This window comes from Egretta garzetta, unplaced genomic scaffold, assembly GCF_000687185.1.
Source record: "Egretta garzetta isolate BGI_Z169 unplaced genomic scaffold, ASM68718v1 scaffold8, whole genome shotgun sequence".
Classification (NCBI taxonomy): Eukaryota; Metazoa; Chordata; class Aves; order Pelecaniformes; family Ardeidae; genus Egretta; species Egretta garzetta.
Window position 1 is genome coordinate 3,283,588 of NW_009260407.1, and position 16,505 is coordinate 3,300,092.

Here is a 16,505-nt window from a genome sequence, read left to right on the forward strand (position 1 = left end):
TCATAACATTCCTTTGAGTTTGTCTCCTAGCAAAAGTGTCTTAAACACAACCCGCTCAAGTAATGTTTTACACCAAAATAAGGATTCTCAGTTCACTGTATGTTTAATTGCCCTCATTTGTATGAACATTTTCTGACTGAAATTACAACATGCCTGAAACGCTAAGGCTCAGTGATTCAGCTATTAACAGAGTCCTAGGCAGAATATAGTGCCTCTGGAAAGCTTCAGCGCAAGAGCATCATTTAATAAATGAATGCAGCAGTAGAGGAATAAAAATAAATCTTATATTGTCCAAAGAGGGGATGCCAGTATGAAACTTGGCACAAGCAAAAGGTACAGGATATGCTGATGAGCCCCATATGCCTATGGCCATTGTACATTGTATTAATTAAGGAAGGATGAGTCTTCACGTTCCCTGTTGCAGAATATTGTGAAGAATCACCCTGGGATAACTTCTAACATTCTGGAAATAAATTTGTGGTTCAGTTTATGCATTTTGGAGAAAGGCAATGTGAAAAACTACATATCTGTCACAAACCACCTTTTGTGACAGTTGTTTCTCTTCATTTCAGATGCTAACCTAAAGAGAACAAATGGCTTATTTTATTCTTTGACTTTTAACCATCAGCCAGGAAAGGAAGAGAGAGAGAGGAAAGAAGAAGTAGAAGGAAGAGAAAGACAGAGGAGAATAAACTACTCTGTTCTGGACCAGCAAGCATAAATGCATCAACGTGTCTCCTTGCCCAAAACAAATCACACTCAATTAGCCTCTAAGAGTGAGATGCTCATTTGTCCCGACATCCACAAGAGGAAAAGACAAAAAAGCAGGAAACAAAAAGGATTCTGGCAGCAGACAGATATGCAAAGACAGGCTCTGTCTGTAGAAACAGCAAGTCTGCGTGGCTATGATGGGTAAAAGCAATGGTGACAGGAGGTCTGCAGATGACCGTGCGTCTCATGACAAAACAGGTTTGCATCCAAAACAGAAGCATCCTCACAGACAGAATGGAGAGGAGATGAATAAAATGGCCACAGCCGCTTGCAGGTCGGTTTCTCAGTGGAAGAGTGACACTGTGGCAGGAGAGACCAGGGAAACCACAGAGCTTTTGTGAGTTCCTTCACTTCGAGTCAGATGGATGCACCAACGATAAGCAGACAAGGCTGCCCATGGGGCTGAGCACTGGGTGCACTCCCAGCTCTTCCCAGTGGCAGACTCCAAAAGCATCCTTATCCCCAAAGCATCACCCTTTTCAAGTAAGAAAGCTCAGCGCAGAATGTTGCAATGGGAGTTTGTGCTACCCGCACGTCAAGAAGTAAAGATGTATGGTCAAGCTGTAGGCAAATCAAGAGCTTCTCTTTGTTGGGTTCTTAATCTGTTGTTATAGATGAGCAATAAAAGGAAAGAAATGTACAAGGCCAAATGAAAAGTAATACTCTGCTGTTTTCTAGCCTTGAGGCAAATTCCAGTGTCAACGCACTGTTCAAATCGAATGATTTGTAGAAAGAAAAAAAAAAGTATTCTAGAGAAACTACAGCAGATCCAGAAATGGCTTTAGGGAGTCACTACTACAGGTTACCCCTAAAATCTATATTGTAATGGAACATGTCTCCTTCCCTCAAAGATTTTCAATCAAAACCTGAAAACCAAAAAAAATATTGTGAGCAAAACCTCAGGATCTTTCTGCACCCGTTGGCCAAAAATCTGGCAGGGTTTTTGGCTTGTTTCTCTTTATTTTTTTCCAATAAAAAGCAGGATTTTCTCCTATGGGAGAAAACCCAGACCTACAGCAATAAGCTCTGAAGTCTACAGGTGTTATTTATTATTTCCTCAGTCCTTGCTGGCAGTCACAGGTCAGTATGTTTCTCTCTCTCAAACTCAGCTGAAGAACTTCTGATACTTCATTAAACATGGGAAGGTGTCTACATCCCGTTTTCATTGCCTTCTGCCCAGTGGAGGACAATTATCTGTGAGATAATTACAGAGCCATGATAACCCCTGCTATCTCCTATTCCAATTAGCTTACTACAAATATGCAAGCAAAACAGCCTCACTCACTCATTGGCTTCTCGTCCTTGTTCTGGATATGATCAGCAAGAGACAAGTTACTGAATCAACGTTATTTAAAAGAACCTGTAGTGCAGCTAATAAGATACTCCTTCCCACTCTTACGTTCTGATGTAGCTTCGTGCTCGCTATGCCTAACAATAGCAGAATTAAACTCATCTCATTCTACAGAGGAGGCTCGGGGGAATGCCAAGGAACAAAAGGATGGGAGTTTCAATTTCTTCTCTTGCCGGGAATGAATTCTGCCTCATATAACTGCTGATGAATTGGCATTTTCAGAGAGTTTGTTAATTTCCAACAGGCAGAAGGCATAAAGAGGGACCTCCTTATCTTTAATGGATGTTATTGAGCAACACAAATGGCTCACGTTTAAATGAATGCAGAAACATCTTGTCTGGTTTGCCATGATAAGACTGTTCTTTCTGCACAGCATGGGTTCAGCTCCTTCTGTTAAATAAAACAACTGTTTTTGTTCAACTTAATGGCAGGCAAACTTCCAAAGGTTCAGAGGGTGAAGTCAGTTCAGGGAAACTGGAGTTTATCTGGGTCCTTCCTGATTCTTCTTGAGAAAATCTACCTGAAGAGCTTTGAGGTATGACTGAAAATCTAGTTTCAAGCACAAATGGTCCCTGATAGTATTGATGTACTTACTGAGGATAAATTCTCCATTAGATTGCAACTTTCTCCAGTGCAAGAATGCTTCCAGCTCCAGCTGCTGTTAAGAAAGAGCAGCTGTAGGAATCTACACAAAGGTGCATCTCTGAAAATCCAGGTGGGCCATCCGGGATGAGACCTGGAACAGCAGGGAGGCCAGGTCCAGGAAAGCTGCTTGGCTCCCTGATGTCAGCAGATGTTTTGCCACTGAATGAAATTGCTGGAAAATTATATCCACAATCAGAGTAAGTGAAAAGGTCGTTCCTCAACGTCTCAGAACAGTGGTGCCTTTTTAAAACAACTCCCAAAGATTTCTCTGTGAGTCACCTAAAAGCAAGAGGCATTCTCTCCCACAGTGAAAATTCACCCATTTGCCCAGAAACAGAGATTATTGTGATATAGAACACAGGCCAAAACCTAAGCCCAATCCCACACACACACACAAAAAAAAAAAAAAAAAGCAGGAGAATATTCCTTGCTAGCCAGAGAGCACAAAATATGATACTACTGGCAGCCCAGCTTTTGATTAGCTTTGCCAAGCTATGACAGTATGGGAGATCCCCATATGCCTCAGGGAGATGCATTATTCAATATATTAATTAGAGGGCTGGCTTTCATCACTGCTTCCTACAAAGTATCACAAAGAATTACTCTGGGACTGTTACTGACAGGCTGAAATTAATTTGTGTTTGAGTTCACATGCATCAGGGAGAGACAGAATGAAGTCAGCCCGGGCAGGCTGCATGACTCTGCAGGAGAGCATTTAAGCTTCCACATTGGCCTGTGAAACACAGGGATGAGGTTGGGACATCTTATCCCTGTTGCATGAGAAGGAAACAGATCATTCCACCATGCACTGTCCAGACAGACGTGGTATTGGGGACCCAGTCCAGGGATCAGTCTTAATTGGGGGAAATACTCAACAAATTCCTCCTTAGATCTTTCTTTCTAGCAGTTTATCTGATTTGCTCCAGTCTCAGACACGTAGGCACAAGAGAGCGGGGTGGGGAGGTCTGATTACAAAGTGATCCAACATTAGCAATGGGGGAAATAAAGAGAAGAGTCTGGCCCCTGGGACATAAAGAAACCTGATAGATGAGAAACCAAAGCAAAAGGCTTTTTTTGATGGCTGAAAGCCCTAACTACAGTACAATATATGACAACTAGTGGTAAGCATTAAATTTAAAACCAATGAACAGAAAATATTTCAGCCCTTACTTTTCCAGTCTTTAAAAGAAAAAAAAATATCACTGCCAGCCACTGTACATTAAAATCATAAATATGGCTAACATCACAAATTGTACTAAAATCACAACAAATCGCAAATTCTAGAAGCCAGACAGTATTTAGGTAAGGACATCCACAGTTACATTAGTGGAGAAGGGGTAATCTCTCCTTCTGCAAAATATGCTGTTTCTCAGGCAAAAGGAGGTTAAAAAGGAAAGTTCCTCAAAGGTGACTTATTCCAAAATTGCCCTCCCAGAGGGTATTACACCACCCATTGAAAGAACTCTGAGATAGCAGCCAGAATTTCAGAGGTGGTATATGAATTGCAAGTTTGCTATCATGTGGCTCTTTTCTTGTGGTTCATTTATTATCTAGTTCATGGGTTTTAAAGGAGGAATCTAAAGTGTTTTAAATTATTTCCCCTCATGATCACATACTTGTAACCAGTATGATTTTCTTTTTCTTGTTAAACCAGCTTTGAGCCTAGGGAGCCTGACAGCATGGCACCCGCAGGTCTTTTACAAAGTCAAGCTCTTACTTTCCTAGGAAAGCAGGCAGCACAGAGAGGAGCATCACACAACAGCGAAGTCAGGCAATGAACATTCTTTAGGAGTTCTTCCATCAGCTACTACTTAGAGCTTAAATCCATAGTACAAGAGACCAGTTGTATCAAATTTCCTGTGTACAATGAAGCCATTAGTCAGGAAAAAAAGTGTAAATATAACCCAGAAACCCAAATATCTTTGCTTTTAGTCCCAGGTAAACTAGAAAAAAATTCCATAATACTCCTCCAGTAGTGTACTAAGGGGTTTTGCCACCTTCTACAAAGCTGCTTTCTGAGATCCAACTATTTGTGTCAATCTCCCATAAATTAGTTTTAAAACAACACAGACTGTGGTCAAGGGAATGGTAATCTGAACGTTGGACTAACCATAGGCACAGACACAGCAGGTGGGGTCTATGTGGCCTCTGTGAAACAGGCCTGCAGGGTTCCCCAGAGACAGAAAGTGAAGGATTTTCCTTTCCTTAGGGTCATTTAGGATTTTATACTCTTAGATATCCAGGAAACCTATCACAACATCCCTGGGAAAATGCTTAGCAATCTATAGCTGAAAACCAGGATAAGATTAAGTGTAAGAAAAAAACAAGCTCATGGACAAAAGCAAAATGTAAAACTTAGAAAGTTTCTCAAACTGTTGATCACTCTTGTAAGCTACTGTTCACAGTTATGAAGAAGCACATTTTAAGCATACCGAGCATCTAACTGCGACGTAAGGGACCAGCAGCTGCTCTGCATCACAGAAGATCAAGGTGGGAACAGGAGTCAGGGTCCCTTCATGCTGGCTTTATCCAGGCACTGCGTTTCAGACTGTGCTCTCTCCCTACTTGAATTTTAAAAGCTCATATATTGCAAAATGAGATATTATTCAAATTTGAAAAAAATCACTAAAAAACATCCAAAAAATTTCAAATACTTCAGGATATTCCTTTGTTTAATTTTTTGAGAGGAACATTTTGATAATGTTGACATGAGTTCTAAAATATCTTTATTGACTTGAAACCTTTTCAACAAAAATAAACACTATTTCAGCCAATAAAAAGTACCCAACTCTACATCCAGGTCCATTTCTATCTCTGCTGATGAGTTACTGTGTAATCACAAGCTAGTCAGCTATGACCTAATGCTTGAAAATGTTAAATATCTATAGTGCCAACTGCACTAATTGTAGGCACACAAAAGGCAAAGAAAATCCCTAATCTCACAGTTTCCCCACTTGCCCATCTTTAAGTGAAAGGGAAAATAAAATTAGCCTTATTATCCCCATGGTGCTGTGATCTTTAATTAACTAATGTGACCTTGCAAGGAAATCTTTCAATATATGCCAAGACCTTTAAAGAAGGTCTCATCTCTCCTGAACTCCTATTACAGAGCTTACGGCTAGGGTTTGAAAATTTTGTCCTCAGCCTAGTACAGTTCATGGTCATGGTGGCTTAAGTAACACATTCCAGATTTATGTTAGCATTACCCTCTGGGAGAAAAACCTCTCCCAGGTGTTCTCACCCGCAGGGCATGGGAAGCAAGTCCCTTAACCCAGGCAAATGAGTCATTAGCCCCCAGAAGCCTCCAGTAATAGGTCCCCTATCCAGTTCTTGATGTGGGGTCTATGTGAATAGCCACTGGGTCTATGCCTCGGTGATGTTATAGGTGGTGTTATCCATGGCTGCCAAACTGGAATTATTCCTTTTATCCACAGCTCCATGTATGGTATGGTTTTAATTCTCAAAAACTCCAATGCAGGATTACTTAATAGTCAATTTGACATTTACAAGACTATGTTTTCTTAACACTAAACTTGGCTGTAAAAAATCAGGCGATGTTTCCCCAGCACTACGCAATGACACCATCTGGTAGTTAATGATTAGTGGGATTTACAGGACAGACAGGCACATATTTGACTAACCATTTCATTGCTGGCAAACTGGTCAAGTAAAGGTAACCTTAGCTGTATCCAAAGGTCACTACTGGAACTGCTGCTGAAACAGTCTGTGTGGACCCAAATTGGCACTGGGATTAGGAAATAGCAGTGCTGTCACAGAGATGAGGAAATAAAAACATACACAAACCTCTGCCTCACTGCAGGTCCAAACCCAAGCCATAACCTTTCGAAACACTGAGGTAAATCCCTTATCTTCTGCTACATTACTCTCAGATATCCAAACCAGCCTCCACTATAGCCTTCATGAAATTCAAGCTGCAAATAAATAGAAATACACTGGCTAAATTCTATCACTGTTCTTATTCAAAATCGTGGCAAAAAGGACTGAAAACCTTGTACTCAAGAGGCAAAATTTGCTGGCTCATGCCTCAAACAACTGTGACAGAAAAGCCCTAACTCCAGAGCACAGCCTAAGTGGATGCACAGCCCCTTCCCTTCTCCCAGTGAAAGCACAGCCTGTTCCCTTCCCCTGATTTTTAATCCCTGGAGTTCAAAACGATTGTGGCTGGCATTCATGAATACCAAAACAACCAGAAATCTGGTTGGTTATCACAGAAAGAATAAAAATAAAATTCTGGGGGGACTAATGTGAGGGAATCAGCAGTGTGCTTGAGAACGGCTTGTTACACCGCATTTCTCCTATTTGCAGATACAAATGCTGCTCCTTGAAGCCAGGCTAGCGCATGTCCTATTTTCCTCCTCCGGCTGTCTCTCCCCTCCTGCCTTGTTGGTGTTTTCACTAGCGTGTATCTCAGTGTCTCTTATTGGCTGGGCTCATCCTGGGCTACAAATATCCCCATAGCCATCAGAAATGCTGTGCAGGTTTCTCCCTCTCTTCTACACAAATGGGGTTCCCCCACTGTTCCCACTCCCAGGCTTTGACAGAATTACCCAAAGTCCCACAGAGCAAGTTAAAAAAAAAAAAAAACAAAAAAAAAAACACGAGAGAAGGGTAAATGTCTAGATGTACCAGGCAAAAAAAATGGAAAATGGTCCCAACATCCACCGCTTCATATTCCCCAGTGATGACAGGAAGCAGGAAACACGAATGAGTCCCCCAGCACTGAGCAGCCTGGGGAGATCCCAAGAAAGGGGGTGGATGCCCCAAGGAATATATCTCTGTCTTCTGCACAGGATGGCCATCCCCGCATCTGCTTAGCAAACGTAGGCAGGGCCTCGAAAGACAGATGGACAGGGGATGATGCTCACAGACATTTAGCTGATTAGCCAGGAAACAGAGGTCACCTTGTGGAACTCCACATTTTAAAGAATTAAGCCATAAGATTATAAAAGGACTTCATACTCCACTAAAGCATCATTTAACTCTCTAGTGCCCTTCAGTGCTCTTAATCCACTGCTGTAGCACCTGGTATCACAATATTTGAGTACTTCACCCATTACACCCAACAAGGAAAAGAAATGCTCTCCTATCCCAGTCTTACCTAGGGGGTAACAAGGCAAAGTCAGCTTGAGTCACCCACAATGACACCGAAAAGCTGTGGTCCAGCAAAGTGCTGACCAAGGCTTGGTGCATGCTCCATTAACCAAACCGTCCTGCCCTCCTGCTTTGTCCTGTTGTCCCACGACAGGAAAGGCAGAGGCAGCAAAGCAACTGAAGGACGATTCAAGTCCTTTGAGTTCTTATCTGAACGGAGGCAGTATTTAGTCAGCGCAGAATACGCCATGTGTTTCACAGACAAGGGAACTTTCCCAACATTCCTACAGTACAAAATATGGATTGAATTTTTTATATCCCTCCACATGACAGCACAGGTGTCTAAGTTACAGTGGGAGAAAATGAACAGGGCCCAGAGGGAGCTGCAGAAATGTGTTTTAAAAGAAAAGAACACTGAGTAAGTCTTTAACAAACTTTGCACCCATGCTGGTTCCAGTCATCTTGAGTAATTTCAGAGTGATGAGTGGTCTGGGAATTTCTGTATCACATTAGCGTAAGCTCCTATTTCCAGCTTTACAGGATTCTAAGTTATTAAAATCTCTGAGGCCAAGGCACGTGGGAGCCAAATTTGGATGCCTGTACTCACATCAAGTAACACATTCTGTTCAAGCTCTGCCACTGCCATCAGTGGGTGTAGCTAACAAATGAATCACTACTACAAGTAGAGATCTCAAATCCTAGTTTTTATAACTATGAGTGGCCGAGAGGTGAATCTCAGCTCAGGTACAAACTCCGAGCTGGCTGCAGGAACTGATGAGAGACGTTCCATAAACTGCCGGACATGTGACATCCATACGGGATGAGAATACAAAACTACAACCCAACGATTAGCACCAACATCTGGGACTAAGGGAAGAAGTTGAAGGCAAGAGCCAGGATGCAAAGGCACAGATCAGGATTGGAGCTTAGGACTTTGTTGTTGACCAGTGGAGAGCCATCACAGACGCTGTCTGCCAGAGCTACACAAAACACAGAGTGACTTGTGTGTCCATGACTGACAGAGAGGTCCTGCTTACTCTGCTGAGTGAAAATTCACATCCCAACCTCACGAGTTCTGATGCAATCATAATTTTCTCCTGGCCTTAAAGTCTCTATATCCGAGCTCTCTCAGGGAAGGTATAATTATTTGGAAAGGTCTCAGAGAGAAAAATAAAGACCTCTCCCTGTCAGGCTGACTGATCCCATGAACCAGGTGAAGATTATAGTCTTCACAAGCCCATTCACAGCAGCCTGAGAGATGAAAGTCATGCTTTGAAGACAAAAACAGTTGACAAAGGCTGCCCCAGATAAAGCCAGCCGCATTCAGATCAGATGACGACTGTCCCATTTGATGAAGGATGCTTACCTGCGCCCCTACTGATAAACATGGCAGAGCGGCACAAACGAGCAGCTTACCTCTGATTTTGGCATCTCCCTATCATTGTTATTTCACCTTTCCTGGAAGTTTTAATTCAGAGGTTTGATAACGTAGTGTTTGATAGGATGATGAACTCCACAGAGCAGTAGCTCATGTCCCTCTGAAACTTATAGCTATACTCACTTTCTCCCTCTTTCAAAGCCTAATAAAAATAAATCATCAAATTCCCAAGGCTAAAGTGTTCTCGCATTTCTTTTTCTGTACACATCTTAAAAGCCAGAGCTTGTAAGCCATCATGGTTTGCAGCTTTAAAAAGAAAGAAAGGGAAAAAGAAAGAAATCAGACAGCTAAGGGGAGTAATTATGTTCCAAAATTTCAACATCTCTGACCCCTGCACTATGAATTGGTTCAAATCTTTCTCACTCTGGGAAAAATCTAATTCACTCTCTTGGAAAGTTTATTGTCAATGGGATTTTACTGTTTCTGAGTGGAATAAAGATTTCTAGGTCTATGCCATACGAGTTTTAACTATAGAAGACTTCTACATTTTCTAAGAGAAGGAGACACTTGAAACAGAGTCTTTATATAATGCAGTGTTAAAAAGCATCATTCAAACTATGCAGCCAAAATGCTGTACGAAAAATGAGGTAGATTGTGGAAAAGAGTCTATGGGTTTGGATGTCAAATGGACAAACAGGCAATTTCCATTAACCATTATTATATGAAAGTTAAAAAAACCCATAATACTATAACCTCTCCTTTAGAAACAGATTACCCTTTGTTTCCAAGTCAGCTCAGCCCTTGCACTTTATCCTCCAAGAAAGCCTCTCCCCTAAGCTCAACTGTGCTATTCGAAGGGTAGGGCACAATTATCCCATAGGACCAGCTATTCTGCTCCACAGAAGGATACACCTGGAGAGGACCTACACTCACCTTTGTCATGCACACCCAACATGAGTAGCAAAATCAAAGGATTTTGGATAGTTAGGTTGGTCAACCACCTGCCACCACAACGAGGAGAACATAACCACCTTTCCTTCACCATGGAAATGTGAAACAGTGACACGGTCAGACCAGGTTCTAGATCTTTGATACATTTTGCAGGTCTATGTGACTTAGAAGCCTTACAACTTCCTTTCCTAGATGTTGAAAAACCTTCTTACATTGTCCAAAACCCACAGGCACTTTGAGGGAAATTTCCAGACTTGGTGCCAAAAAGCCACGTTTTAGATGTGGGAGTCTAAAGCTGTTTAGAGAGATTTGCAGAAGGACCTAGACAATTTGAAAATCCCATGAGGTATCTATACCCACTTCAAGGTGTGGAAATACTACAAATCTAATCTATAGATATTTTGGGCCTGGATTCCAGGTGCTTTTAATGGCACACAAGAATTTCTAAGAGAATTTGACTCTAAGATATACATAACATGCTTTACAATTGGGAGTCAATTCTTAAGTCATCCAAGTCCTTTTTATAGTTTTAACCATTCAAAATAAGAGCCTCTGGTTAATTAATATTATGATCTTTTTTGGCCTTTAGGACCAGGCACTTCTTCAACTATTCACAGGTTCTGTAAATCAGCACTTCTACATGTTCACACATGTACCATCATCTGGCATCTAGTACAGCATTAAGAAACTGATTCAAGCCCCAAATACTAGATTCAATTACAGAAGACTCCTGCCAGGTTTTCTCTTTTTCTCTAAATGCAATTCTTGGGCCTTCACATGGCGGAGAAAAGTTTGGAAAAGTGGCAGTTGAAATAGAGGAGCTTGGAGACAGGAACTAAGTTTGTTTAATCATCTGCTTTTAAGACACTCTCCCAATTTTGGAGGCTGACACTTAGGAAATGCAAAGTAAGATAGTCATAAAGCAGATTTTTAGCAAACTGTTTGCAGATCCTGAGCTCTCACCAGTCAGTAGAAAGAATCTGGCTCCCCAGAGGGTGATTCAAAGCAGAGTCTGAATCGTCCTTTCTCCCAACAGTTGCATAAGGAGACTGGTCAGAGTGGCTGGCTCCGCACAAAGACTCTGTTGTAGGCTAAAGTAACTCTCAGAAGAGTTGAAAAATAGGAGATCCAGTGATCATAACTTTGTTGCTGAAGCACCAGGCAGGTTCTCTGTGTTATGGAACATAGGTATATAACGAAGAAGTAGGAGGTTTGCAATTATCAAAAGACTTGTACTCATCTGTACAAGACACCACTATTATCAGATTTGAAAGAGGTACAAACGTGGAGACATTCAGCTATAGCACTGCAAGACGCGTCCTATGGATTGAGTACACAACACTGATGATAACCAAAACCAAGGGCATCCTTAGTGTTCAGGTAAAGCAACCAATCCCTTCAAGTTAGATGCCCTTCTCCCCTCCACGACCTGCCCAAAGCAAGCAAAGCCTGAGGGCATTACTCACCAGTAAAACCTGTTTGGAGTGACCCGCTCATGCATGAGCTGCCATTTTCTTCCAAAGTCCATGGAGCCGTACAGCTGAAAGACAGAAAAAGAGAGAAAGTGTAAACTTTGAGGAGGAAGAGGAAGGACTGTCGTTAAATAAAGTATTAAAATCAGCTCAAATTAAAGAAGGGGAGTGGATTGTCCTGCACAGTTTTCCATCAGCCTCACTGCCAGGGAAGGCTAACAAGGCAACCCCCTCCCTTCATGTTTAACCCAGACTGAGCTGCTGAAGCTCCAAAGCAGGTTGGCTCTTCCAAAACCTTTTCAAACATTTTTGTGCTTCCTGATTTCAGCTGTCAACACATTCACTTTGGCTGCCATATGACAAAGCTGGCAGTCCCCCTGGCTTTTTCAGCCCAACAGGAAGCAGGTGATGGATGACATGTAAATTCCTAACATTAAATAGAATGAAAGACAAATTAGATTAGTTAACGTGACAATAATGCAGTAGGTAGCAACCCAAGGTCATCCTACGATTCATTTTTATGGTGTGGGTTACATTTCTCTTCTGTGTGGGAAAGAAAAGGAAATTGCTCCTAATTTACAACTTCTATGTTCAGAACAAGGTCTAAATTTTGAGATAAGTTAGAAATCAAAACATTAAAGACAGTGAAGTGGTGGTTCTTGAAAGCCAAATTTTCAATCTAACAATCATTTTGAGCCTTTCTGGCTAACAAATGTAATGTAACCAAATTTCCATGCAACTCCACACTAAGCCTCAAACATAAGTTTGCTTCATGCATACTCAGCTTAATACCACAAACACCATTCTCCGTATAACTAGTTTATTACCCACAACCCACTTGCTCATAATCAAAGCACACGTAAGCTCCTCTTCTCCAACTTGGAGCAAGTTTGGTTCTTCAGAAAAAAAAATACACTTTGAGAAATAACTACTCTGCTTTACAACTAGATCACAGGGAAATAAATAGCAGGCACTCTTTTGAACAGGATTTAAAATAAATTTAATCTGAAATAAATTCTGGCTTAAGATAATAAGGGTTGATTGTAGGCCAAGGAGGTAGATAACAGAGCTGAGAAACTTGAATGTTTGTAATATCCAAATTTAGGTCCTTTATGGGAAAACGGTATCATTTGAGAAAAGGTTGTGCATTTGATTTCATTTTGAGTAACTGGATTTACAAATCAGAGGCAGGTCCATGTTCAGATTAGACGGGTTCACAACCCTAGTGATGTGTACCATGGCACAGCTATGATGGATGGCTAAGTGTGACTGTGAAGATAAACTGTATGTGCTTGCGCTGAATATTAAACTTTCTCGAATGGGCAGCATCTTTGACCACGGAGATCCAGCAGCCACATCAGAGCTGGGCCGCAGAACAATTTACAAAGGTGACTGGGAAGGGCTGTTTGAGCAGTGTCCAAAGCCTGAAGTAGCTGTTTAATTCTTACTACATTTGTACTTAACTACACAACCAAACTACTGTATAGCTAGCAAAAAGAAAATCAGAAACTGAAATTCAAACCCCATCAATTATCTAATGCAAGTGGTATGTGTAAAGACAAAAGAATCAGTCCTTTGAGTTTATGCCAACAGGATGTCCATTTTCTGCCAACGACAGCTCAAGCTGCCAGTGAATAAAGCACATCAGGGGGAAAGAGATGGAAGCAGGCATGCTCCAATCTTCATGTCGAAATGGGCTCCCATTATGCAGACTTCAACCAACATCTCTGGGCTTGTGGTAAGAAATACTAGGAGAGCTTTTCTGCCCCATGTTCTCTAGGAGATCAGACATAATCTGAGTATTCCTATTTAGCAGTATTTCTTTGGCACTGTCACTAGATAAGGTAAGATACTGCAGTAAAAGCCCACGCTATCTGGGCTTCCTCTGCTTTTCTGGTCAACCAATCACAGTGACAGTCTAAAAAAGTACAGTAGAGAATCCTCTACCTCAAAAGGAATTCTCCACAGATACAAAATAAAGCATTGCTTATCTTTTTTAATTAAAGGAGCTAGGAAAAGAAAATTCCTTCTCCAGATTTGAGGATAGGCTTATGAAGTCGATATCAAGGCCGTACATCAAGAAGGTAAATAGCAAATGTTTATCCAAACGGCATCACATCCTTCCTTCTGAAGGAACATCCAGATTTTTAGAAATAATAATTGAAAATCCACACTCCAAGAGTCAAAACTCTGCCTTGACGTTAGCATGGTGCCTCCCAGCAATATCACTTGAGTCATTTGACATCGTTTTACACCTGCAAGGACCCCTGCACACAGACTGAGTGTTGCATCAGTTGCATCATACAACTTGACTATCCTTTCCATTTCCTGACGGCAGGTATGGCGCGCTGCTCGAGCCACGGTGCTGTACAAATCACGGGCTCCAGGCAGCTTAGCCTCAGCCCACTCCTGTTCACAAGCAAGTGCAAGCGGCACTAGCATCCACATAGCATTCTGCAACAGATTAACCATTCTCACCAGGAGAGGAAAGGATTAGCAAAATACTTCACTTTCCTTAGATTCTCTTCTATCATTTGCCTCCAGCATTTCCTTTTCTTTTGCAGCTGCATAACAGCAGTATCTACAGACAGCTCAGTGGCATGAAGCACAATCTCTTCCTAACTACTCGTCTCTCCTACGGTGTCTTATTCAGGGAGCATCCTTCTCTCTATCAAGTTAAAAACCAGAGACCAGCTACTGAGTACTTTTTTCCCCCCTTCTTTCTATTAAAGCTCAGACTGACTGATGGTAGAAGGATTAAATTGAACTTGCAGCCTTTAGGTGATTTCAGATAAAGAGATAAGGAGGATATTATTCATTTCAAGAACTTTTATTTATTCACCTACTTATTCTAGGCACCCACTTTGAATTTTAACCAGATGATTGAGTCCTAAAGCTGTATGACAGAACAAATTCCTGAAAGGTCTCTCTGGCCCAGTTCACTTTTATAGCATTATTTACAGATGCAAATGTAAAGGTTAATGTTGAATTACTAAATAAAACAGACAATAAAGAGTTTTCTAGCATGCATTAAAATTAAATATATATATATAAATATATACACACACACACACACTTTCTGTTCATCTCCCTTCATGGGAGAAGAGATGCTTTTAGAAGCGACAACAAATTTAGTGGCAAGTACAGCAGATTTCAATAGAGATTAATTTGTCCTAAGGCTGAATACTAAGCAATGGAAAGGTTTGCTTGGTGCCAAGATTTTCCCTTTCTAAGCTCTGTTCTGCCAGAGTAATCTCTGGCATTTCCACTTCCCAGAGCACTCCAACACATTAGTTTAAGAAGGATGGACTTCAGTGTACCATGAGGGTGTACACTGTGAGGGTATGCCTTTTCGACAACCCCCGTGTGTTATTTGACCTACTCTGATTAATGAAAAATGAAGACCATTACAGGTCTTTATGGGCCGGTCTTGTGCCTTGACACAGCTAAAGAGTGACATGCAGAGGACTTGACTAAGGAGCAATTCAGAAGCAGGACACAAACCAGAAGGACAAAGTCCTGACTCAAGGAAAGGGTGACAAAATTCAGATCCTAACACAAAAATAAACTCAGAATCCTGCATCTACTGGAGAGGCACCTCAGCAAACACAGTCAGAGCACTCAGCCCATCTCAGCAACCTCTGCACCTATTTGGGCAGACAGGTTCCAGGAGCCTCCTGAAAGCTGAGGTGCTTCTGAGAACAAACACAAGATGTTCAAATTCCCCACTGAGCCCGCCTGAATGATGCTTACGAATCTCATCTACCCTTGCAGCAGACAACATGGATTTTTACCCTAGAATTTCTGCTTGCCCACAGACTAGCACGAGACACTGCCACAGGGCAGATGGGATATGGGAAGGTGAAGGGGCCAGCACTACATGTCAAAAAAATACACCTTTTAATGTGCTTTCAGGCCTGATGAAGCACCTAAAGTATTGCCCTGAAAGTAACAGCCTGGTCACACTAGGACACAAGAACAGCTCTGCTTTCACACCTGCCTTTGAGGTCACCCGAGCCCAGCAGTACAGGTGCAGCCTTTGAAAATGGGTACTGAGCACTGGGGAAAGTCTGCCTATGCTCAGGAGCCTAGTTAGACCTGCCATTAAAAAAAAGAAAAGGCTGTACACGAAGGAGGTAAACAGCAAATGTTTATGAAACAGCATCACAACACTCCACGCTCAAGGCTCGTAGCACCAGACATATCACATCCACCAACACAGCCTGCGTTTTACCAAGAATACACAAGTTGTGTGAGGAAAGACCTTGGCAGCCCAAGTGATACACAACTTTATTTCACCACAGGCCAGAACCTTAACTCATGCTTGTCTTGCTCAGCACAACCCTGAATCATAAGGACATTATATACTGCAAGCAGAATGCTGCTTCTTCAAACTCTAGGAACACCTGCAACGTTTTTTATTTAACACCATTGTTTCTGAGATAAGCAGCAAGCCCCTTAAAAGAGGGAGTTTTACTCCTGGTGTCAGATTCTATGCCATGAACACGTGCAACACACCAGAAACACAGAACAGAGCTGGAAAGGGAGGAATTATACATACACGCATGGTGTTACATATGAAAAATGTCTCCATGCTGTTCCAGTTCTCCCGTACAAACTATCAGGGTGACACATCCTGCTGGCTTGCTTGGATGATCTTGTTTGGGGCTGGGGTAATTTGTTTTGTGTGTTTTGTTTATCTTCCCAATGAGAGCTAGCAAAAAAATACGAAAGGATGATTTTGCTCAAGAAGTCAACCTTCTCAGAACTGAAGCAGCAGGAGAAAATGGCCTGCTTAAACTCCACTTACAGAGAGAGGGGAGAA

At 41.8% G+C, this 16,505-nt stretch overlaps 1 protein-coding gene across 1 annotated transcript in view; it reads right to left on the reverse strand.

The window, feature by feature from the left end:
• The window catches only part of SORCS3 (sortilin related VPS10 domain containing receptor 3), a 210,652-nt gene that overhangs the window by 99,456 nt on the left and 94,691 nt on the right, over positions 1-16,505 (reverse strand). The window contains exon 5 of the mRNA XM_009643479.1: positions 11,675-11,748. Within this exon, the coding sequence (XP_009641774.1) occupies positions 11,675-11,748 (74 nt within the window). The remainder of the gene's footprint in view (positions 1-11,674; positions 11,749-16,505) is intronic.